At 43.8% G+C, this 25725-nt stretch overlaps 1 protein-coding gene across 3 annotated transcripts in view; it reads right to left on the bottom strand.

Moving 5' to 3' along the window:
* The window catches only part of rev3l (REV3 like, DNA directed polymerase zeta catalytic subunit), a 222205-nt gene extending 204604 nt beyond the window's left edge, over positions 1–17601 (bottom strand). For 2 of the 3 annotated variants that reach the window (XM_063040747.1, XM_063040749.1), the window contains exon 1: positions 17069–17601. In XM_063040747.1, coding sequence (XP_062896817.1) covers positions 17069–17207 — 139 coding nt within the window. In that variant the 5' untranslated portion in view covers positions 17208–17601. Of the gene's footprint in view, positions 1–3821; positions 4603–17068 lie in introns of those variants that run through there. The other variant, XM_063040748.1, reaches the window with a different exon arrangement.
* Positions 17602–25725: the final 8124 nt, after the last annotated feature.

Raw genomic sequence — 25725 nt, 5'->3', positions numbered from 1 at the left:
GGTGGGTGTGAAGTGCATTGGGGGTGGGGGGGGGGGGAATGGATAGAAAGGTGAATTTCATCACATGCCAAACCGTACAAGGTTACTAATCAGATTTAAAAACTAGAGGATAATGCTGAACAGATTTTGAACTTTGGCCAGCCTATACCATGAGCACTATGGAAACTTTAGGTTACCATGGCACCAGGGAAAAAGTACAATGAAAGAATTTTACAAGTTGACAACTATTGTTGTACCTCACAGAACTTGTATGTTTTCTGAAAGGGAGCAACCTCAATTGCCCCTACTCATTAATAATTTGCTTCACCAGCAGTGCCCAAATATCTTGGATTGATTTGTAAACTTTAAGTTTGTCACTATTTTGATGAAGCATAGACACACATTCAAAATGCTTTGTTCAAGACAAAACATTCTGACCTCAATATTCTTTTCCATCGATAAAGTATTAAAACAAACCGAACAAGAAAATTTCCTTCTGAAGTTCAGCCATACAGCTTCTTGCATCAAATCCACACCAGCTCCCTTTCCACCAATCCCACTTATTTCCCCGTAGCCTATTCTGTCACACTATTAATACTCCAATGATTCTCTATCACCACATTGACACTGACTGTTTAGGAGATGAGAATAAACTAATGCACTGGAGTACAAAAACATTCCAACTCCACACACTACCAAGTTACTGGAGTTGTGAGGCAACATTACCCACTGTAACACCTACCTGTCTGGGACTGTGCCCCCAGACAAAGTGTACTTGATTCTCACGTTACTACATATCATCATGTGCTATGTCACATGAAGTGGGCAAACATGGTCTCATGACCAGGATTGTTCTTGGCAAATTTTTCTAAAGCAGCTGGCCATTGCCTTCTGCTGGGCTGTGCCTTTATAAATTGGGTGACGCCAGCCATTGTCAATACAGGTTTCCCTTGCCACCCGAAGACAGAGCGTTCCTGTGAAATGGTTCGTAAGCCAGAAGGTCGTAAAGCGAAGAAGCAATTACCATTTATTTATATAGGAAAAACTTGAGCGTTCGCAGACCCAAAAATAACCTACCAAGTCATGCCAAATAACACAAAGCCTAAAATAACAGTAACATATGGTAAAAGCAGGAATGCTATGATAAATAGACAGCCTATATAAAGTAGAAATACTTCTCTACAATTATTGCCTGCACTGTTCTCTGTAGCGAAAATCTCACGCAAGCACTCTCGGCAAAAACAGGGCGCAAGCGCTCTCCAGTAACCTTTAAGCTATGAAGCTGCCAAATAATGCCAAATAACACCTAAAAATACACAGTCGATTTAAAGTAGAAATAATGTATGTACAGTGTAATATCATTTACGGGAATCGGGAAGACATCGAGCACACTGATGGTGTGTTAGGCTGAGTCGGAGGTTAGGGTGGTGCAGTGGCCCCCACCCTCTGGGCCGTGAACAGATACCAATTCGCGGAGAATGCAGCGGTAGCCGGGACGCACCCAGCACATCTTTAAGGAAAAAGCCGAAACAAACAAGCTAATTAATTAGGTGCTGTCCAGTACGTAAATGTCGGCCCAGATCAGAGGCGATTGCGGCGCCTCTAATCTGGGCTGACATTTACATGCCGGGCAGCACCTAATTAATCAGCTTGTTTATTTTGGCTTTTTACTTAAAGATGTGCTGGGTGCGTCCCGGCTACCACTGCATTCTTCGCGGATTGGTATCTGTCCATGGCCCGGGGGTCGGGGTGGTGGGACACTGGGGTGTCATCTCATCGTTGATCAGGGCAGGCAGGTCATCTTCTATGTCTGCCTACCTCGATGTCGAAGGTCAAGGTTCGTCGTCTGCTGAAAGCTTGCTTGACTGCTAGCCTCTCTCATCTTCCTATCATACACTTCTTTGTAAGCACTCAAACCATCTTGCAAATATGCACTAAACCAACGTACCCTTTCAAAATTAAAGTCGCACTTTATCACTGCAGCAGAAATCTCACACAGTTGCATCACGTTCAGTTCTTGGACGACTTCACTTTCGCTACTGCATTCGTTTCGATTGTTATCCTTTCCTCTTCCAATTGCATCAGCTCTTCATCTATCAGTTCTCGGGATGCTAAAACCTCTTCAACATCATCTTCGTCAACTTCCACAAGCCAAACTCACTTTGTCCTTACTTCGTTCACCACGGTCGAAACGCTTAATTATGTCTAGTTTTACGCTAGGTGTAACATCCTTACGAGCCCTTTTAGCCTTTTCTGATACCTTAGAACTCATCTTGCTAACGGCTGCTCTCAGGCACGTGTTTAAGCAATGCCGGCTAGAATGCAGTTCTGAATCCAGGGAAGGATTGGCTGCTCGGGGCGTGAGCTGCTTTTTTCGTAACAGTGAAAACACCTTCTGTTAGCGAAAACAGGGAATTAATGTAGGTCTTTCGCAACAGTGAGGTTTTGTAAAGCGAACGTTCAAAAAGTGGGAGACACCTGTACTCTTCAGAAATTGTCTGCCTGGTGCCAGTGGTCACATAACCAGGACTTGCAATATGAACCAACCAACTGCCCCTATGGCTCCATGTAACCCTGATCTTGGATTGGGGGTGGGGGTAAAATCGATGAGGCAGGTGCTATACCTTTCCCATGGGTGATCTGCAGGCTAGTGGAGGAAAGCAGCTTCTTACACCTCGTTTGGTAAAGAAACATCTCCACCCCGCCACTCAATCTACACATCCCCTGAATAAAAGTGCAAAAGGCTCAAATAATGCCCCTCTTCCAACAAATCATTTGGAGATTGTGATGTAGATGAAACTGGTTGCTTTTTTCCTTCCACTGTAATACCTCAGCTCTATACAAACAGGATCAAAATCTCCAAACAGCAAATCAAACTACAGAACTGACCCTTTCCTTCATACACCCAAGATATCCGGTGCTAAATTTTACTAGTATGGTCAGGATTGATCTAGATCAGGGGTACCCAACCTGGGTCCACAGACCCCTCAGTTAATGATAGGAGTCCATGGCATGAAAAAGGTTGGGAACCCCTGATCTAGATGGCTGATGAGGACAATGTTAGACTGTCATAGCTAGACTGAAGGTGGTTAGGTGAGCAATTTGAGAGATGAGCTTCTTCGACACATTTCCCATGGCTTTTGTATGCATCTGGAAGGACCCTGGAGGTTCTCAGTGCCTTCTTGAATACTCCGTTGAGTGGTCATAGGACTGCAATGTTAACATTTCCCATTCAAGGTGGCTTTAAGAACATACTTGAATTGTTCCGTCTATCCACCTTATCAACTTTGCTTGTGATACTGGAGCTGACAGGTACACTTAGAGGCTGCCGGCTTGGGAGAGGTTCGCTTATCCAGTGGATCTGAAGCACTTTGAGGACACAAAGCTGACATCTTTCCAGTAACGAAGAGATAACTGTTAAGTAGTCCATATATCAGAAGCATACAGGAAATCAGGGTTCACTGCTGTCCAGTTAAACCATGGGCTAGGTGCTGACTCTTAAAGGTATCTCGATCTTTAAACTTTTTTCCTCATTAAAGTGGACGATAGCAAGGCTGGCATACAACAAACAATTCCCAGTTTCATCGACCTCTCCCTGCCATTGAAAGGTGGCTCTCACCAATTTGAAGCAATTCACATTCTTAGTCTCATTGTAGGCTATTATACGGTTCAGGCAATTATGAAGCTGAAACATGACTTTGCGGAAGTGCAGGTTCCCTCCTCCAAACGTGGAAGCAGCATCTACAACCACAGCTTGCTTACAGAATTTACTCTTGTTTCTGAAACAATGAAATGCAGATCAAAAAGTACTACCATTTGTCCCATAAATTTCTTGAACTCACCAGAGCACATGTTGGAGACAAGATGAAGATCAGGATAGCATATGGGGTGACGTACAAACTGGTGCCAAACAAGGCTACATCCATTCTGAATCTGTGTGAATTCACTGGTTGAGAGAAAGGCTTGCAGCAGATGAAACATTTATCTAGGCAACTAAATTTGAGAAGAAATTGTCATATTTTTGCATCAGACAAATTAAAATGTCAATACTTAATGGCTGATGTTACTTATTGCCTTTCTCTTATAAAGAATGCATAATGTAGACTCTATACAACTGCCCACAGATGACAGAATCCACTGATTCAAAAAACAGCTCTTTGGCCACTGGTCAAAGACTCTGCACCAACCTTTCCTTGCGGCAGACAGTATGGGAACCTTCTGCAGATATCATAACAGGATATCTCCCTTCTTGAAGATGGTCAGGATTATACAATCTGAAGTCTCCTTACTTACTCTTCCCAGATGTGGTAGACCAAAATTGCAACTCCCCTTCACCCCCACCAGTACATTTAGAACATAATCTTGCTTTTCAGTTGGCCTATGGAGTTTTTGACTTGTTGGTCTGAGGTGACATCCAATGGTTTCATGTAACCCAAGCCTTTTTGATTTCATTCCAATCGTTGCAGTACATAGTCCTTCGGTGATTCTTCCTTCAGAAATCTCCTGGTTCTTGTTCACCTGTCTCCTATCCTGCGTCAACAATTATTCTAGATCAATATTACCATGAAGCATTGTGCTTTCCCCCTGATGAAACAGGGTGTTATGATAAACAATGCTCCAAAGTATTTGGTCAGAATTTTTAAATTAGCTTTTATTGGTTACATTTTTAAATTAAAATTTAAATTTATATTTTAAATTAGCTCAATTGTTATTATATCTTGCTGAAAGTATCTTTTGCTGAGGCATTGAATTCATTAGAACCAGTTTGTCCTGGTAAACAAAGTAGGGATTAATGGAACACACACCAAAGTTGCTGGTGAACGCAGCAGGCCAGGCAGCATTTCTAGGAAGAGGTACAGGACTGACGAAGGGTCTCGGCCTGAAACGTCGACTGTACCTCTTCCTAGAAATGCTGCCTGGCCTGCTGCGTTCACCAGCAACTTTGATGTGTGTTGCTCGAATTTCCAGCATCTGCAGAATTCCTGTTGTTTAGGGATTAATGGGTCCTTTTCAGAATGGCAAGCAGTGACTAGTGGGGTACCGCAAGGCTTGGTGCTGGGACCACAGCTATTTACAATATACATTAGTGATTTAGATGAAGGGATTAAAAGTAACATTAGCAAATTTGCCAATGACACAAAGCTGGGTGGCAGTGAGAAATATGAGAAGGATGTTATGAGAATGCAGGGAGACTTGGACAGGTTGGGTGAGTGGGCAAATGCATGGCAGATGCAGTTTAATGTGGATAAATGTGAGGTTATTCACTTTGGTGGCAAGAACAGGAAGGCAGATTATCTGAATGGTGTCAAGTTAGGAAAAGGGGAAGTACAACGAGATCTAGGTGTCCTTGTTCATCAGTCACTGAAAATAAGCATGCAGGTACAGCAGGTAGCGAAGAAAGCTAATGGCATGTTGGCCTTCATAACAAGGGGAGTTGAATATAGGAGCAAAGAGGTCCTTCTGCAGTTGTACAGGGCCCTGGTGAGACCACACCTGGAGTACTGTGTACAGTTTTGGTCTCCATATTTGAGGAAGGACATTCTAGCTATTGAGGGAGTGCAGCGTAGGTTCACGAGGTTAATTCCCGGGATGGCGGGACTGTCATATGTTGAAAGATTGGAGCGACTGGGGTTGTATACACTGGAATTTAGAAGGATGAGAGGGGATCTGATTGAAACATATAAGATTATTAAGGGATTGAACACGCTAGAGGCAGGAAACATATTCCCGATGTTGGGGGAGTCCAGAAACAGAGGCCACAGTTTAAGAATAAGGGGTGGACAATTTAGAACGGAGTTAAGGAAAAACTTTTTCACACAGAGGGTTGTGGTTCTGTGGAATGTCTGCCTCAGAAGGCAGTGGAGGCCAATTCTCTGGATTCTTTCAGAAAGAGTTAGATAGAGCTCTTAAAGATAGCAGAGTGAAGGGATATGGGGAGAAAGCAGGAAAAGGGTACTGATTGTGGATGATCAGCCATGATCACAATGAATGGTGGTGCTGGCTTGAGGGGCTGAATGGCCTACTCCTGCACCTAGTGTCTATTATCCTCTGGAATGTGGACTAGGATTTTGATTAGGGCATAATGGTTGATGACTCAGGCATACTAGTTCCACTTTAGAGTAAGCCAATGAGAGTAAGCTGTGAGATATACACTTATATCATTGAAGGCTTTAGACAGGCAAATGGTTCATTCTTAACCAGATCACCCTCTGATGATTCCAGTCTTCTTTCCAGAACATACAATCCTAGCTTTGTGGAACAGAACCTGCTGAAAAAAAGTCATATTCTAAAGTTTCAAAGTACATTATCAAAGTATGTATACAGTATACAACACCTCCTCCCACAGGCAGCCACGAAACAAAGAAACACCTTTAAATCCATTTAAGGAAATCAAAACAGCGCACACACACAAAAAAAATCACACAAGCAGTGAGCAAATATTAAACCACAGACCCCAAAACAATCCAGGAGTGACAATTAGTCCAGTTTTGCACCGTGTCAATGGCTGCAGGCCTCAGTTGCACGATTTGATCCAGACCCGCAACTGGCTATGCAAAGAGCAACAACAAAAGAATAACCAGAAACACATGGAACACAAACCACAGTCCTCCAAAAATGAGTCCACAACTATAGAGCATGTTCAGGACGAGGACACTAAACATCAAGCTGCAGAGTTCCCCAAAAAAGATCCACAGCCATGAGCCTTGCCAAGGCAACCAAACCTCACCTTGTACTGGCAGCAGCAAAAGGGAAACCGCTCAAATGCAGGCAGACAGCACTAAACACTCGCTCATCTTGCACTCTCATCCTTGATTTCAATCTTGCTGGTGCTTTAATCTGCGAGGAGTAATGGAACCAACCACTGGTTCAAGTTTCACCATTAGGAAATGACGACGGCCCACTCCGCTCTCAACCTCACTGAATTCATCACGAGACAGCACACGTGCCAGAATGTTCAGCTGGCCTTAAAATTATAACAAACATGAAATTATAGGGTGCAATCGAACACAGTTCAGGAAAAGAAGCATATTTAGAATAGTTTTGTGAGCTATCTGTGGAATGTCACTGTTGATTTTGTCTGGTAGTGATGTCAATACGAAAGCATCCAAGTTCCTGAACTAAGGTAAAGTTTGTGTCAATCACAATTGGGATTGTCTATGGCGTTTCTCACAATTGGGATTGTCTATGGTGTTTCTAACAACACAAGTCTTCGACTTCATATTGAAGAGCAAAAGGTTTAGTGTTACACAAAGACTATGTGCAAACTACAATGACAATTTACATTTTGATCCATTGATAAAGGAATCTCAGATGATTCAAGACCAAGCTCTGATCCGGTTAACATATGTTTAGACAGTTTCAAGCTCTCTAGGTCTCCCAACCCTGGCTCTCCAGTCTGGAGATAACCAGGCATGAGCTGCTCAGCAGAATAAGCCAACATGACAGCTTTCTTGAGGTGACAGACAGGTGACATGTTCTGAACAGTGGGAAGGGAAGCAATCCAACCAGCACACACAAGAACCAGCTTTTCAGGTGCCAACCCCACTGAAGTTTAAAATCAGACTTCCAAACCTCTTCCAAATAGGGAGAAAAAAATGACATTAGTGCATTACTTTTAAGCTCATGGTTGCAACTTGCCCACTGGTTGCAAATTCAGTTCCAGTCATGGCTACATTTAGATCCAGAGGAAGTCCACCTTCAGCTTAGCCTCAAGAGCCACAGGAACTGCATGTCTAGCAAAGCCTTTAAATTCTACATCTTATTATATGATGGCACTAATGCCACGTCTCAACATCTTGTGATCACCACTCCCTAAAAGCGACCAGATGAGTTACATCACTGCTAGAGCAGGCTATGCATGTTGCATTTTGCAATGATTTACCCAAGTACTTTTCACTGTTTCTGGGCAAACAAAGTAATTGACTGTTCTATGTATTACAAATTATTATAAATTACTGTGATTGCACATTTAGACAGAGACATAATGTAAAGATTTTTACTCATGTATGTGAAGGATGCAAGAAACAAAGTCAATTCAATAATCGCTATTAGCATGTAGGAAATATGCTAATTCGGACACCCCTGCTGAAATCTCACGGAGGATGCAGAGGGGGATCACAAAGGCGAGGAAAGAGGACCAGGTCGAGACAACAGAGACTTATGGAGAAGAGGAGTTCGGTGGGTAATAAAATGGACAAGTTTACAGCGCTAGCCAGGCGTCAGAGAACATTTCGGGAGTGCAGTGTTATGTGTTTTACTGGAACGGGGCTGCATGAGGACATAACTGATCAAATCTTTCCATGGACGGCTTCTAGACCGTTCGGCCTGACCGGAAGTGCACTGACAGCGGTAAGCATAAAGGAGCTGGGAGCTTGCTGTTCTGGTTAACAACGGATGGTGCAATCCGGGTCATATTACGATCGAGGAACGTGTTTGTAGACCGGATATTATGTTGGACTCTGGCCATATTCCACCGAGATACAACACTGGGCGTCACGGGAGGTCGTTCCTGCCTGTGGCCATCGAACTTTGCAGCTCCTCCCATGGAGGGTCAGACACCCTGAGCCAATAGGCTGGTCCTGGACTTATTTCCATCTGGCATAGTTTGCATTTTGTTGTTTGATTGTTTGTGCTTTTTGTATTGCTATATTTATGCTCTATTCTTGGTTGGTGCGGCTGTAACGAAACCCAATTTCCCTCAGGATCAATAAAGTATATCTAATTCACAGCTTGCCCCCTCAAACAATTACTGGGTTGTATATCAAGATCATGCATATTAACTAGACCACCAGAAATAAGTGATGTGCTTTGATTTAAGCCTTGATTTAACTTCTCATATGACAACACCTCAGATGCTACAGTATTTGCACAATCAAGAATTGTCAACTTTTTTTTAAAAAAATGAAAAATAATCACTTGAATAGACAAACTCATTGTCTCAGAAGTAAATGACTACTGCAGAGAATTGTCAACCAAAAAAAGGGCAGTCAAGAATTGCCGCACATGTACCTCAAAAATACAACTGCACTACTATAAGTGGCTCTTAACCTTGGATTTGAAGCAAGATGCAAAAAAAAAGGTAAGGTGTAAATTGTGCCACCTGCACTCCTGATATTTTTAACCGAGCTTTCACGTACTCCCAAGAAAACCCCATGTTTAGTACCTTTCATGCTGATCCTTCTCAGTTTACAGCTAAGGGGCCTGATTGATAAGGATGTTATATTTCCACGGATGTTTTGAGAAGAGCTTGAAGGCCTTGTCCTTCTAATTATCTGGTATAACAGTTCAGAATACCCATTTCAAGGTCTTGCGTCGGAGGCCAAATGACAAGGCTATTACACTGAAGCTAGACAAATGCAGTAAGAGAGTTGGTGCTAGGATGATAGCCTGGGAGAGGAAGCGGACCTTGGGTTGATTATCTACCTGAATATCATTGCGAAGAATGAGATGGAGGCAAAGGGTCACATGGTTAGACATCTGTTAGGACTGTCACTGCCCAAGTGCTTCAAGGTCCTGTTGTGGTGGGTAGATACAGACTGCTTTGTTAGCCGATGAAAGGCAGAGAATAAAGAGGCAAAAGTATAACCATCAAACAAATCAATTCCTTATGTTATAATGGAGAGAAGGTCATTGGTAAAGTACGTGTGGACCAGGGACCCGTGACTCCCTGGTCCACACGACCCTCCCGACGGATCTCCCACTCAGCACTTATCCCTGTAAGCGCAAGTGCTACACCTCCTCACTTGCCACCATTCAGGGCCCCAAACAGTCCTTCCAGGTGAGGCAACACTTCACTTGTGAGTCTGTTGGGGTCATCTGTTGCATCCGGTGCTCCTGGTGCGGCCTCCTCTACATCGGTGAGACCCGACGCAGATTGGGGGACCGCTTCGTCGAGCACCTCCGCTCCGTCCACCACAACAGACAGGATCTCCCGGTTGCCACCCACTTCAACTCTGCTTCAAATTCCCATTCGGATATGTCCATACATGGCCTCCTATACTGCCATGATGAGGCTAAACTCAGGTTGGAGGAGCAACACCTCATATACCATCTAGGTAGTCTCCAGCCCCCTTGTATGAACATAGAATTCTCCAACTTCCGTTAATTCCCTCCCCCTCCCTTCCCCTATCCCTATTTCACTCTGCCCTCTCCCCCAGCTGCCTATCACCTCCCTCATGGTTCCGCCTCCTTTTACTACCCATTGCTTTCCCCTATTCTTTATTCACCTTTCCTGCCCATCACCTCCCTGCCTTCCCCCCTCTCCCCTACCCCCTTTATCTTTCCCCTTACTGGTTTTTCACCTGGAACCTACCAGCCTTCTCCTTCCCACCTTCCCCCCACCTTCTTTATAGGGCCTCTGCCCCTTCCCTCTACAGTCCTGACGAAGAGTTCCAGCCCAAAACATCAACTGATCTTTTCCACGGATGCTGCCCGACCTGCTGAGTTCCTCCAGCGTGTTGTGAGTGTTGCTTTGACCCCAGAATCTGCAGATTACCAATGTAAACACAAAATAAAGTACTACAGTTGGTTAAACCTAGGATGCTACGTGAGGAAATTCGACTAATGTTTTCAAATACAGTCAACTGGTCCACAACCACCATCCATCAAGGATGTACAACTCCAGATGTGGAGTTTCAACCTCTGCATTTCCATTGGACTTTTTTTTTAAAAAGATAAATGCTTCCTGACACTACTTAGATAAATGCTTCCTAGTATTAAAAGTTGCCCCTCTCACTTCTGCAATGGAAGTCTTATTTGCACCAAGGATATAAAGATGTGGGGTGAAGTGATCCAGCCAGACCCCAACCCAAGCATTCCTGAAACCCACCATAAACCGGTGCAGGTGTGCATGAAGTCTGCAGCAGGTACAGCAATCCTGCTTTTTTTTTATATGAAAAAAAAACATCAATATGCTCCTGAAGATAGTTGATAGTCTCAGTGACTACAAGACCGTCCCAACTTGAGAATGGGATGTACAGCAGAACTTGGCTGGATTGATTTTGTTTTACTTTTTTTGTTGACAAAACACAAATTTTGTGTAATGAAATCATTTAGACCAGAAAGATTGCTTTCACGGGAAAAGTCTTAAGCAGATCACTATTCAGGCCTATAATCACTGGTAGGTTTTCTGGCAGACCTTGCTTTCTGCCTGTGAGCACCCAGATAAAATTACACTAAACTTTGGCCAACCAAGGAAAAGTGCAAGTGTACTATTTTGTTTACAATACAAAGAGATATTTTCTTATTGAGATACAATGCAGAAGAGGCCCTTCGAGACCTCCAAGCCAAGCCACCCAATAACCCCAATTCAATCCTAGCCTAATAATGGGACAAGTTACAATGACCGATTTGGACTGTGGGAGGAAACCCACGCGGTCATGGGGAGAAAGTACAAATTCCTCACTGGCAGCAGCAAGAATTGAACTTGGACCACCTGTGCTGTGAAACAAAACTGTGTTCCTCTTGAGCCAAAGTGCAAACGAGCACATATAGTTATGATAGTGCAGTCACAAAAAAATAAACACAAGTCCCTGAATGGCACAGCCTGAAGAACAATGCTGCATGAGATGTTGTCTTGAAGCCACATTTCTGCAAGTACACAGCAGTTCCTCATTTAGTCCTGGTTCGGTCACAAGGAAGGCAAAGCAGCCTGTCTCATGCTGTGTCCAGCCGCAAGTGAAGGCAATCTAACTTGTCTCCCACCGAGTGAACACTGGAGATCAGCACTGAGGCAGGAGTCAGCTCCCAACCAGCAAGGCTTCCAGCGTGCCCACCACATCTGTTCTTTCGCACACCACCTCCAGTGCCTCCTCCCATTGCATGGCTGTAACAGGGGACATCACAGAATGACAGCCTGGGCCACACAACACCCAAGGCAACGCAGCTCCCCCACCAATCTGACCAACGAACAGGAGCTGCAGTGTTTTACATTACCAATATTACAGGCGTATGTGCTCACAACAAAAATGTTTGAGACAAATATCTGCACCGTTTATTAGATACCAATACATAGCTACTATATTTGTAATGCATTACTTATTAATAACTGAATTAAACGCGGACAGAACGAAAGGCTGTCATCTTCCTGTCAGCTAGATCCAGTCTGGCCATTATCCTCTGATCTCTCTCGTCACCCACAAAACTGATGTTCACTGAATGTTTGTTTATCACACCATTCTCTAAACTCTTGAGCAAGGGTTCCCAGCATGGGGTCTATGGACCCCTTGGTTAATGGTAGGGGTCCATGGCATAAAGTAGTTGGGAAAACCCTGCTCTAGAGATTACTGTGCATGAAATTTTTATTTCATTTAGAGATACAGAATGGAACAGGCCCTTCTGGGGCAATGAGACGCACTGCCCAGCAACCTAACCATTTAGCCCTAGCTTTATCACAGAACAATGTTAGAATGACCAGTTAACCTACTAACCAATGCATCTTTGGACTGTGGGAAGAAATTAGAACACCTGAAGAAAACCTACACATTTACGGAAGGACATACAAACTCCCTATAGAGGATTCCAGAATTGAACGCCATACTCGGATGGCCCAAGCTTTAATCCCAGGAGATTAGTGGTTGCTTGAGATACTCAAACCACCCTTTCTGGTACCAACAATTATTTCAGGGTCAAAGTCACAAAGATCACATTCCTTCCCCATTCTGATGCTGTTTGGTCTGAACAACTGAATCTCTTGATCATTTTTTTAGGCACAGAGTTGTTGCCACATGATTGGCTGATTAGATATTTGCATTAGCAAGCAGGTGTACCTAATAAAATGGCCAGAGCGGACCTCAAGACTAGAAAATGTAAAGGGAATGCATAAGATTTTAAAAAATCAGCTTAGATCAAAGTAACAACTTTTGTTATAGTCTTAATTACAAGCATCAACTTAAACACTGAAATTGCTAATCAACAGAAGTCAATTTCAGTAACCAAGTGCAGTTTATTGAAGTAATTGATGCCTGATGCTGAGTTTCAGGTATAATGTTTTCAGATAGGGAGGGATGGAAGACAAAAATGGAGGTATGAACATGATGTGGTCCACCGAGCTGCATACATGATCACAGCTCCATTGTGTTGGGCCAACTGATTTTAAGTGCTGCCCAATCACTGTAAGGAAGTCGGAAGACAAAAGAAGCAGATTTGGGTAAAGCTGGTCTTTTTTGGCTGCAGAGGCGCAGCAAGCTTTGGAATCAGAAGCCTAAACTCAGCTGCAAATGAAAGGATGGTAGGGTCAAGCAAAGTGGCCAATGTCAGAGTGCGCCAGTGATAATGGGAAGGCTTTGGCTCAACAGGTTTCAATGTGAACAGGTGGAGCTCAGATAAGAGGCAAGTGCTTTTTTTTTAAAAAAAAATAAAAAGTAGAGTAGTCAGGATGGAATGCTCCTCCTGGCAGATGTGGCAATTCAGGATACCTGACGACTATATCTCAAAGACTGAGTCAGGCCCCTTCAGCCCATCTAGGCCATGCCAAAACTATTTACACTGCCCATTCCCATCGACCTGCACCAGTACCATGGGCCCGCCATATCCCTTCTATCCAAATTTCTCCTAAACATTGAAACTGAGCTCACATGCACCACTTGTGCGTCAGCTCATTCCACACTCATGACCCTCTTAGTGAATAACTTTCCCCCTCATGCTCCCCTTAAACTTCCCACCTTAACCAAACCCCAGTGGAAAAAGCCTGCTTGTATTTACCACATCTATACCCCTTAAATTTTCACACCTCTCAAATCTCCTCTCAATCTTCTATGTACTAAAGAATAAAGTCCTCACCTATTCAATCTTTCCTTATAACTCAGGCCCTCCAGACCCAGCAATATTCTTGTGAATTTTCTCTGTACTTTCAACTTTGTTTACATCCTTCCTGTAGGTAGGTATCCAAAACTGCACACAATACTCCAAATTTGGCTTCAGCAACATTTTATACAACTTTATAAATCAATATGAGTACAGGAGATGGGATGTTATGTTGAAGGCCAATGTGCCAAAAGCTTTCTTTACGACCCGATCTATCTGTGACGCCACTTTCAACAAATTACGGACTTGTATTCCCAGATCTGCAGGAAATGCACCCGACTTTAGCGCTTGACCGACTGGGTCATGGAGATGGAGCTGGAGATGAATGTACTCTGGGAGGCTGAAGATATTATAGACGAGACTTCTGAAGCAGTGGTCACACCCAGAGTGCAGACTGTGGACAACAGGAAAAATTCAAAAGGGCGAAGAATGTAGGACTGAAAGGGATGTATTTAAGTGCACGTAGTATTCAGAATAAGGTGGATGAACTCAGCGCAAGTAGAGATTGGACAGTATGATGTTGTGGCTGAAAGAAGGCCATAGTTGGGAGTTTAATATCAAAGGATATACTTCGTATCAAAAGGACAGTCGGGAAGGCATAGGTGGTGGTATGGCTCTGTTGGTAAGAGATGGAATTACATCTTTAGAAAGAGGTAACACAGGGTCAGAGAATGTTGAATCTTCGTGGGCAGAGCTAAAAAAACTTCAAGGATAAAAAAACCTGTTATGAGAATCATATGTAGGCCTCCAAATAGTAGCCAACATGTGGGGTTGAGACTGCAAAAGGGAGCTGGAAAAGGCATGTATAAGAGTAATGTCATAATTGTAGTGGGGGAACTTCAGTATGCAAGGGGATTGGAAAAAATCAGGTTAGTGTCGGATTGCAGAGGGAGTTAGTTGAAGGCTTATGAGATGGCTTTTTAAGTGCAGCTTATGTTTGAACCTACTCGGGGAGAGGTCATCTTTGATTGGGTGTTGTGTAATAACCCAGATTTTATTAGGGAGCTTCAGTTAAAGGAACCCTTAGGAGACAGCAATCATAATATGATGAATTCATACTGTAATTTGAGAGGGGGAAGCATAAGTCACATGTATCAGTATCACAATGGAATAAAGGAAACTACAGAGGCGTGAGTGAAGAGCTTGCCCGGGTGGATTGGAGAGGGATACTGGCAGGGATGACGGCAGAGGAGAGATGGTTGAAGTTTCTGGTAATAGCTCACAAGGCGCATGACAGACATGTTCCACAGAGGAAGTAGTTCCCAAGTAGTCAAGGTAGGCAGCCATGACTGACAAGGGAAGTCAAGGAGTGCATAAAAGCATAAGGTAGCAAAAGTGAGTGGGAAGTTTTTAAAATCCAAAAGGGCAACTAACAAAGCCATAAGGGAAAAGATAAAATACGAGGGCAAACTAGCCAATAATACAAAGCAGGATATTAAAAGCTTTTTCAGTCATATAAAGAGCAAAAGGGAGGTGAGAGTTGATATTGGACCACTGGAAAATGATGCTGGTGAGGTAGTAATGAGGGATAAAGAAATAACAGATGAACAAGTACTTTGCATCAGTTTTCACTGTGGAAGACACTAGCATTGTGCCAGAAGTTCACGTTCCCAAAGCAATGGACACATCAGCAGTCAGGTAGCCAAGTTAACTGGGTCTCAGTGAGTAAACACCCACTGTTTACTCTTTTCCATAGATTCAGCTTGACCTGCTGAGTTTGTGTAATGCCCATGAGCATTGCATACAGTGACAAGATGACCGAGCTTGAAACAAACAGATACTCCTTAATCTGGTTTACTAGCCCTGCAAGTGTCCACACAGAAAGATTGCTTTAGCTGCAAAACTATATATAGGCAATATGCTTTTTAAAAATTGGGGAGGGGGAGGTGGAAGGAGGAAAATGACTGTGCATACATTTATTACCTAAGAAAGGAATTTTAAACAAATTGAAGCTTTCAGCCACACTCACTTCTTGGCATCATTAAACCTCACACCAGCTGGCAATTCAAAATATACACCCATGTGACTTCCAACCAACTACACAAATTGAGAAGTTTTAAAAGATTAAGCAAGCACCAAATTCAGTAGTGGCTGCATCTTATCCCAGATGCACTTTGAAAATCAACATAACATTGTTTGGTTGAGCAAGTCCCCAAAACTGATTCAACATATTATTCAAAATGATTAATCCCAAGTATTGTAATTCCACAAATGCAATTAACTTCTTGCTGAGTTACTAAAGTCAGACTTAAAAACATCCATACTCAAATTTGATGCAAAAATATGCAGCAATTCCATATAACCAGTCTCTGAATAATATGCAATGCTTGAGAAAACCATGCCTGATGTCTCCAAATTAAAGATATTAAATATGGACTAAAATGTTTTACAATCAACACTAATTCTAATGCACATTGTTGAAAGCAAAACTGCTAATTTTCAGAAAGTTATTCCATCTTCCATTCTTTGCATGTAAAGATCACCCATGAGGATCAACAAGGAAAACAGAACTGAACCAACAACTTCAACAGTATCAGTATCATCTACAACCGAAGAACAGTTGCATTTTTAACTGCAGCCAGGCTATGACTGGTAAAAATATATGTCTGGAGCTATCGAGTAAACATGGCAATTGAAGTCACATTACGGTCGGCAAATAAAAGCTAATTAAACATGAAAGGTGCTGAAAATACGTGAACAAAACTACACCTCAATTGGTCCCTTTTTGGTGCATTAGAGAGAGCATGGCTCCCTGGAATTTATTACCACACGAGGTTCAGTTACTATGTGAATTAGACTACAGCTAGTTCTGTTCCCCCCAAGGTTGCTAACTGAACACGGATGGATCTGCCTGATAATTATAACAACGCTGATCAGGGAGAAAGAGATTTTTCTTTACAATTAATAAAAGATCTACACAATTCCCACCTTCCCCGAGAGATTTTTTTTAAAAAATAGACGATTTTATCCCTGCTGAGCCATTAGATATGATACAGAAGTCAAATCTGAGAGCAGTCTGGCTGACAGTATCAAATCTCCCTCGACATCAAGAGAAATCCAGGGGTGCACACAGCCACTGATGCCCAGTCGCATATTGAACATGTGTATTAATTTTATGCACGCACTAAATGTACTGCACACAAACCCATTGCTTCATGGCTGCCTGTGTTTTACAGTGAGGGCTTTACAAAATGGCAAGCGCTCTAGCCGAGCCCGCTTGCAGCCCCAGCGGGGTAAAACCACTGCAGTGTTAAGATTTCACAACAGTTGCCATAAGACCACCTACCTGCAGGTGTTGGCCCGAAGATACGAACCACTGGCACTCTGGTCACCTCAGCCTGCCTGAACTCAGAGTAGCAAACATCCAGACCGGGGAGCGGACTGGACATATAGTAATCGGCGGTGACAATCCTCACTGCCAACATACTGACCCGACCCTTGCAGCCGTGCTCGCTTAAAGGAAATTAATGTATTAACGCAGTCTTCGAAATTAGAGAGTTTCAAACGCGAGCAGAGCCTGCTGGCGGTTGCTAGGGAGCTGTCAGGCCGAGCCGGACGCGAGTGAGCAGCAGGACGGAGCGGCTGCGGGCCTGGGCAACGCGCGTGTCCATGTCTCGGGGTCCCTGCGCCTGCGGCCCCGCTGCCGCTCACACATGACGCCGGGCGCCGAGTGTGTGTGTGTTTTTTTTCTGGAGTGGGTTGGTGGAAGAGAGAGGTGTGGTTAGAGGGAAGGCGGTGGTGAGGTGGGTGTGCGCGGACTCGGCGCTGCTACTGCCGCTGCTCCTCAGGACCCGCCAGCCTCCGCCCGCCGCAGCTGCACTGCAGCATCACTCCCTCGTGCACCGCCGTATGAAGCGGAGGGGCCAGCGGAAGGCCCGCCTTCCACCCTCCGCTCATTGGCTGGCCCCCTTGCCGCCTCCGCCAGCTGGTTGGCCACCGCCGATACTGGACCGGGAGGCGTCGTCAATCGGCTTTGACCCCGCCTTTCTTCTGCCCCTGCCTCTGAATGATTGGCTGACTTCCGCGTATGTGAGCCTTTCGTTCCGCCCGCGTTGATTGGCTTGTTCCCAGGCAGCGCGTCCAGAGGGGAGGGTCAAGTGATTGACAGGCTGATTGGCGGTGCCGCTTGTGGGTTGCGTTGCTCTGCATTGTGTGAGGCTGGGTAGAACAGGACTGCTCAGGCAATCCCTTGGGGCGTAGGGGACGACCTGCTTCCAATCCAGTCCCATGGGCTCTGAGAGTCCAATACAGGATCCACAGAATCTGCCACAGGTGCGAAGCAGAATCAGGTTTAATATCACTAGCATATGTCGTCAAATGTGTTGTTTATTGGCAGCAGTACATTGCAATACTTAATAATAAAAACTATAAATTACAATAAGAAGAATATATTTTTTTTAAATTAAATTTAATAAGTAGAGCAAAAATATTGCGGAAGTGTTCATGACTATTCAGAAATCTGAAGGCAGAGGGGAAGAAGCTGTTCCTGACACGTTGAGTTTTCAAGCTCCTGTACTTCCTCCCTGATGGTAGCAATGAGAAGAGAGCATGGGGGTCCTTAATGGTGGCTGTCGCTTTTTTTTTGTGGCATGACCTTCTGAAGGTGTCCTGAATGCTAGGGAGGCTGAAGCCTCCATGATGGAGCTGATGGAGTTTACCCACCTGCTGCAGCTTTTCCCGATCCTGTGCGGCGGCTCCTCCAAACCGGTCGGTGATGCAGCCAGTTAGAATGCCCTCCACGGCACATCTGTAGAAACTTGTGAGTGTCTTTGGTGACATACCAATTCTCCTCAAACTCCTAATGAAATGTAGCTGCTGACATGCCTTCTTTGTAATTGCATCGATATGTTGGGCCCGGGATATATCCTCAGAGACGTTACAGCAAAGGTTGCAAACTGCTCACCTTTTCCACTTCTGATCCCTCAATGAGGACAAAAAAAAATGGGTGTGTTAGAGTCACAGGCTTTTGGCTAAGAAAGCACACCAGTACTTCTAATTCCTTAAAAGCTAAGGAAATTTGGTTCTATCCAGATGCATCACAGCTTGGTAGAGAACTGCTTTGCTCAAGGCTACCTGAAATTACATTGCGTTATGAACACCAGTCTCCCCTCCATCTACTCTGTATACACCTCTTGCTGCGTGGGGAAAACAGCTAATGTAATCAAAGACCCTTTCCCATTCCTACCATTCTCACTTCTCCCACCTTGCATTTGGCAGAAGATACAAAGGCTTGAAAACTCCCACTAAGGCCATAAGACGTAGGAGCAGAATTAGGCCATTCAGCCCTTCAAGTCCACTCCATTATTCCATCATGCTGATCCCAGATCCCATTCAACCCCATACACCTGCCTCTCACATATTCCTTGGAATCAGGAATCTATCAACTTCAGCTTTGAATATATACCCCAAGGACTTAGCCTCTACCGCAGTCTGGGCAGAGCATTCCACAGATTCGCCACTCTGTGGCTAAAAAAATTCTTTTCTAAAAGGTTGCCCCTCAATTTTGAGGCTGTGCCCTTTAGTTCCGGATACCTACACCATAGGAAACACCCTCTCCACATCCATCCTATCTAGTCCTTTCAACATTCGGTGGGTTTCAGTTAGATCCCCATGCATTCTTCTAAATTCCAGTGAGTACAGGTCCAGATCTGCCAAATGCTCCCTCACTTCATTCCCAGAATTATCCTCGTGAACCTTCTCTGGACTGTCTCCAATGACAACACATCCTTTCTGAGATAAGGGGCCCAAAACTGTTGACAATACTCCAAGTGCCCCCTGTTATTAAGTTTCAGCATTATTTCCATGTTTTTATATTCTATTCTCCTTGAAATAAAAGCCAATATTGCATTTGCCTTCTTTACCACAGACTCAACCTGTGAATTGACCTTCTCCGAGCCTTGCACCAGAACTCCTGTCCCTCTGCACTACTGGGATCAAGATCAGTTTGTACAATAACCCCATTTATTATTCTCCCACATTGCCTTAAGCTCTCCCTAAATTTCTACTACTTGCCTATATACCAAGGACATTTTTACCTGGGCCAGTTAACCCACAATCCATGTACTACATATGGGATGAACCCCAAGCACCCTCAAGAGATACACTGGGAGAATGTGCATTCTCCACAACAACACCTAAGGTCAGTATTGAACTTGGGTCTCTGGCACCAGGAGACAGTTGCTTTACCACCAAGCCACCATTTTCTACGCTCTTTTCCAGTCTAACTATGTCTTTCTTATAACAGGATGAGCAAAATTGTACAAAGTGATCCACGTGCTGTCTCACCAATGACCTGTACAACGACAACATCATGTCCCAGCCCCTGTACTCACTGCCCTGACTGCTTTTTTCACCACCCTGACCACCTGTGATGCCACTTTCAACAAGCTATGCACTTGTTCCGTTACACTCCCTATGTCCTAGCATTTGTGCCACAAGTCCTATGTGGTTTGCTTTACAAACTGTATCATCTCACACTTCCTTAGTTATTTCTCTCCGTGCCTTGCGGCGCATCGGGCAACAACCTTGCCATTTCTTTACATTTTGTCCTTTTTTTTTACTAGCTCGATGCTCAACCCAAGCGTGCAAAGAGCCATTTGGATTCGAACCCGGAATCGCTTGCCTCAAAGTGGCTGGTGTTGGTGCCACAGCACTACCGGCCAGTTAGTCATCTGACACTTATTTGTATTTAAATCCACTTGTCAATCCTCAGCCCTCTTCCCTAACTGATCAAGTTCCCCTGACAATCTTCTCCACTATCAACGACACCTGCTAATTTTGTGTCATCCATAAATGCTGTGCTCTACCCTACTTGCTACACATGTATGCAAACCTTTTGCAAATTATGCAGAAGAATGTCCAGCTCCCACTACACTCCACTCACCTGTAACCTTTCATAGTTTACATAATTGTCTGCCTTTTGATTCATCCTACCAAAGTGGGTGAACTCATACTTTCTTGCATTAACCTCCATTTACCACATTTAGATTCACTTACTCAAATCTATCTGGTCATTGGGAGTTATTCTGGTTGGAGGTCTGTGACAAGTGAGGTGTGTGTGTAATACAATTTCAATCTAAGTTTATACTGGTGTGAGCTGAATTATTGCTTGCTGGCGGACTGTAACTTTGCATGAACATGATAAAATCTGCAGATGCTGGAAATCCAAGGCAACACACCACAAAATGCTGGAGGAACGCAGCATGTCAGGCAGCATCTATGGAAAAGAATAAACAGTCAACTTTCGGTCCGAGTCCCTGAAGAAGGGTCTCGGCCCTAAACTTTGACTGTTTACTCCTTTCCATAGATGCTGCCTGACCTGCTGCGTTCCACCAGCATTTTGTGTGTGTTGGTTGAGTAAATTTGCATGGGTGTGTCAGTACTCATACAGGTAAAGGTCTTATTTTCCCTTAGAAGAAACATAAAAACATTTGCATTTTGTGTTTACCCAAATTATATCTATCCTTGACCCATTTATTTATTGGAATGGCCCTTTCATCAATATTCCCATGCATTATGTCACAGTAATAGCTAACTCATTATGGGCCTACGGTGTGAGGGTTACATATAGATGGCCTGGATGACAGCATAGATGGGTGAGTTGGCAGATGAGACAAAGATTGGTGGTGTTGTGGGTAGTGTGGGAGAATACCGCAAATCTGGACAGAGAAATGACAGGTGGAGTTAAAGCTGGCCAAATGTTAAGTGTTGCACTTTGGGAAATCAAATGTGAGGAGACAGTACACTGTTAATGACAAGATCCTTAACAGTGCTAATGTCCAGAGGGATCCTGAGATCCAAGTTCATAGTTCCCTGAAAGTGAAACACGGGTTTATAGGGTGGTTATCTCCATTGGCTACCAGTACGGTTTAGAATTGATTTTAAGGTTCTCCTGTTTGTTTTTAAAGCCCTAAATGGGCTGGCCCCCTCCTATATCGCAGACCTTCTAACCCTTTATTCTGCTTCCAGGTCCCTCAGGTCAGCTGACTTGGGGCTCCTGGCTGTCCCGCGATCTAAATTTAAGTTCAGAGGTGACCACGCCTTTGCTGTCGTAGCCCCTAGACTGTGGAACAGTGTTCCCCTCCCTATCAGATCTACCCCCTCCATTGACTCTTTTAAGTCTGGGCTCTGAAAACTTACCTTTATTCACTAGCATTTGAATCTTCCTGATGTGGCTGATTTTTGGCTTGTGCCTAGGCTCATGTGTTGTTTATTTTGTGCCTATAAGCTGTGTGCCTTGTTGTTTATATCTGTGCTTCTTGCATTTGTGATTTTAGCTACCTGTTATGAATTGTACAGCACTTTGGTCAACATGAGTTGTTCTTTAATGTGCTTTATAAATAAACTTTACTTACTTACTTACTATTAAGAAGGCATATAGCATGTTAACCTTTATTAGTCCAGGAATTGAACTGAGGAGTTCAGGAAAGTCATGTTGCATCTTTATAATACTCTGGAGTATTGCATTCAGTTCTGGGGGGTTGCCCCATTAAGGGCAGTATGAGAAACCCTTGGAAAGGGTGCAGGAGAGGTTCACCAGGATGCAGCTTGACGAGGAGGCCTGTACCAGACGGAGAGTTTGGACCGGCTTGGGTTGTTTTCTCTGGAGTGGCAGAGGCTGAGGTGAGATCGGATCGAGGTTTGTAAGATTATGAGAGGCACAGATAGAGTGGACAGGCAGCATCTTTTCCCCAAGGTTGATAGATCCAATACCAGAGGACATGCCTCCAAGATGAGAGGAGTTAAGCTCAAAGGAGGGGTGCAGAGCAAGGTTGTTTTAACAGAGAGTGGTGGACGCCTGGAATGAGCTGGGTGGTGGTGGTGGTGGTGGTGAGGCAAATACAATAGGGGTCGTCAAGAAGCTCTGAGACAGGCACATGACTGTACAGGAAATGGAAGGATATGGACAGTGTGTAGGCAAAAAAAATGAGTTTAGTGGGGAATTTGATTAATAATTTAATTAGTTCAGCATGACATTGTGTGCCAAAGGGCTGGTTCCTGTGTGGTACTATCTACGTATTCCATGTTCTATTTACATCCATCAGCAGAGTCCTAAATATCCACAACACAGCTTGCAATACCACCTATATTCCTTTTATCAGCAAACTTGGATATTATAAACTCTGGTCCCTTTGCCAGGCCACTAAAATAAATAGTAAACATTTGAAGGACAAGAACTGATACTTGGGCACCCTACTAATTACATCTTTGAAAAAAGACCCATTTATTCAGACTGTTTGTCTTTGGTGTCAAGGATACCAAAACTGTATAAAATACTTCAGGTGCAGTCTTACTAAGGACTTGCATGATTGCAATAAAACTTTTTTTTTATATTCCTGCCATAAAATCTTCTCGGTTTAAAAGGTAATATATCATTTGCCTTCCTAATCATCTGCTACATCTGCATGTTTACCTTAAGTGAATTGTGTACATACACACCAAAGTACACTTGAACATCATGTCCCAATCCCTGACTATTGAACAAACACTCTGCTTTTCTGTTACATGTACCAACATAGACAACTGACCATTTTTCCCACATTACATTCCAGCTGCCATACTGTCATCTTCTTACTCAGCTGGTCCATGTTCCCGAGAAGCTCCTTTACATCTGTTTCTGCAACCACATTCCCACATTGTTTTGCATTTTCTGCATAGCTGGACCCCAAGAATTGAGTCCAGTGATAACCCGCTAGTGACAGTCTGCCAGCCTGAGAAAACTCAGTTTATTCCCAGTCTTTGCTCTCTGCCTGATACCCAACTCTTTATGCTTGTCAGTATATTATCCTTAATTCCTCTAAGTAATCTAACTTTCTTGACCAACTTCCAATCTGGTAATTTTTCTAAAGTACTGTTTGAAAGCTTACACCCAAGCTTGTTATAAGTTAGGGAGCTCAAAACAAACATCACCCTCACATTGCATGCTTTAGGACGATTGTTGAATGTTTTTGTTCTCCATAATAATTTGATTGTAGTTTTATTAATGACTATCTTATATTCTGGACGAGGATCTAGACCAGGAAATACAGTACTGTGCTAAAGTGTGAGGCAGACATACACAGCTAGGGCGCCGAAGACTTTTGGACAGTACTGTAGTAATTTTATGTATTGCAGTGTACTGATGCCACAAAGAAAGCAAATTTCATGACATATATGAGTGACAATAAACCTGAGTCTCTATTGTGGATTGGGAAGGGGGCAGGGACAGGGGAATCGTGGTTGGGAAAAGGGAAAGGGAGAGGGGAGGGAGCAGGAAGCACCAGAGGGACATTTTGTAATGATCAATAAACCAATAGTTTGGAATCAAATGACCTTATGTGGCACCCGCACCACCCCCCCGTCCTTGGCACTGTGCCTCTGCCACCTGTCCCACACCCCCTGCCACCGCACTCCACCCTCACCATTCCCAACATCTTTTGCTCCTGCCAGATTTACAAACTCGCTCTCCGTTCCACGATGACAAATACAGTACTGTGCAGAAGTCTTAGGCACCCTCGCTATATATATGTGCCTGAGACTTTTGCCCAGTACTGTATAAATCATTACTATATTTTAAAATTATGTTATTAATAATAACTTCTAATTGCATGGGCTTCTGAATAGGTTTATCGTACCATGGCAGGAAAAGGATGGTAGGGTGAAGGTACCATGGCTGATAAGAGAAGTGAAACACTTGGGCAAAAGTAAGAAGGAAAGCATACTTAAGGCTTAAGAAGCAAACATGAGACCAAGCTTTTTAGAGTTATAAGATCGCCAAGAAGGAACTTAAGAATGGATTTAGGAGAGATGGAATGGCCTTGGCGAGATTATTGAGGACCACAAGGTGTTGCACATGTACTACGTGAGGAACAGGAGGATGTTTAGAGCGAGGGTAAGACTTCAGGGATAAGGTGAGAAATGTGCCTGGAGACAGAGGAGATAGGGGAGGTCCTTAATGAATATTTTGCTCCAGCGTTGACCAGGAAGAGGGACTTTGATGAATGTGAGGTCAGCGTAGTATAGGATAATGTGCTGTTGAGGTTAAGAAAAAAGCAGCATTGGAGCTTATTGAAAAATAGGACAGATTAGTCCCTAGGACCAGGTGGGATATACCCCAGGTTACCATTGGAAACAAAGAAAAAGATTGCTGGGCATTGACAGCAATCTATGCAGTAGTATCAGAGGACCGGAGGATGGTAGATTTCGTTCCATTTTTCAGGAAAGGTACTAGGAATAATCCTGGGGATTCGAAACTAGTGGTGGATAAACTAATGGAGAAGGTTCTTAGTGGGAAGATTTATAAGCATTTGGAGAAGCATAATCTTATTAGGGATAGTTAGCATGGTTTTGTGAGGGACGGGTCATGCCCCGTGAGCCTGACCGAATTTTTTGAGGAGACGACAAAATATATTGTAAGACCATAAAATATAGGAGTGGAAGTAGGCCATTCAGCCCATCGAGTCTGCTCCGCCATTCAGTCATGGGCTGATCCAATTTCTCCGGTCATCCCCACCCCCCTGCCTTCTGCCCATACCCTTTGGTGCCCTGGCTAATCAAGAACCTATCTATCTCTGCCTTAAATACACCCAATGACTTGGCCTCCACAGCCGCTCATGGCAACAAATTCCACAGGTTTACCACCCTCTGACTAAAGTAATTTCCCCGCATCTCTTCTAAATGGACATCCTTCAATCCTGAAGTCATGCACTCTTGTCCTAGACACCCCTATCATGGGAAGTAACTTTGCCATATCTAATCTGTTCAAGACTTTTAACAATCGGAATGTTTCTATGAGATCACCCCTCAATCTCCTGAACTCCAAGGAATACAGCCCAAGAGCTGCCAGACATTCTTCAGAACCCAAGGGTGTATTCTATCAGGTCTGGGAAATTTATCCACCCTCAGACCATTAAGCTTTCTGAGCAACTTCTCAATTGTAATTTTCACTGCATATACTTCACTTCC

The sequence above is a fragment of the Mobula hypostoma genome, chromosome 2, assembly GCF_963921235.1.
Source record: "Mobula hypostoma chromosome 2, sMobHyp1.1, whole genome shotgun sequence".
Classification (NCBI taxonomy): domain Eukaryota; kingdom Metazoa; phylum Chordata; class Chondrichthyes; order Myliobatiformes; family Myliobatidae; genus Mobula; species Mobula hypostoma.
Note: the sequence above shows the minus strand (reverse complement) of the source record. Positions and strands in the feature narration are given on the sequence as shown.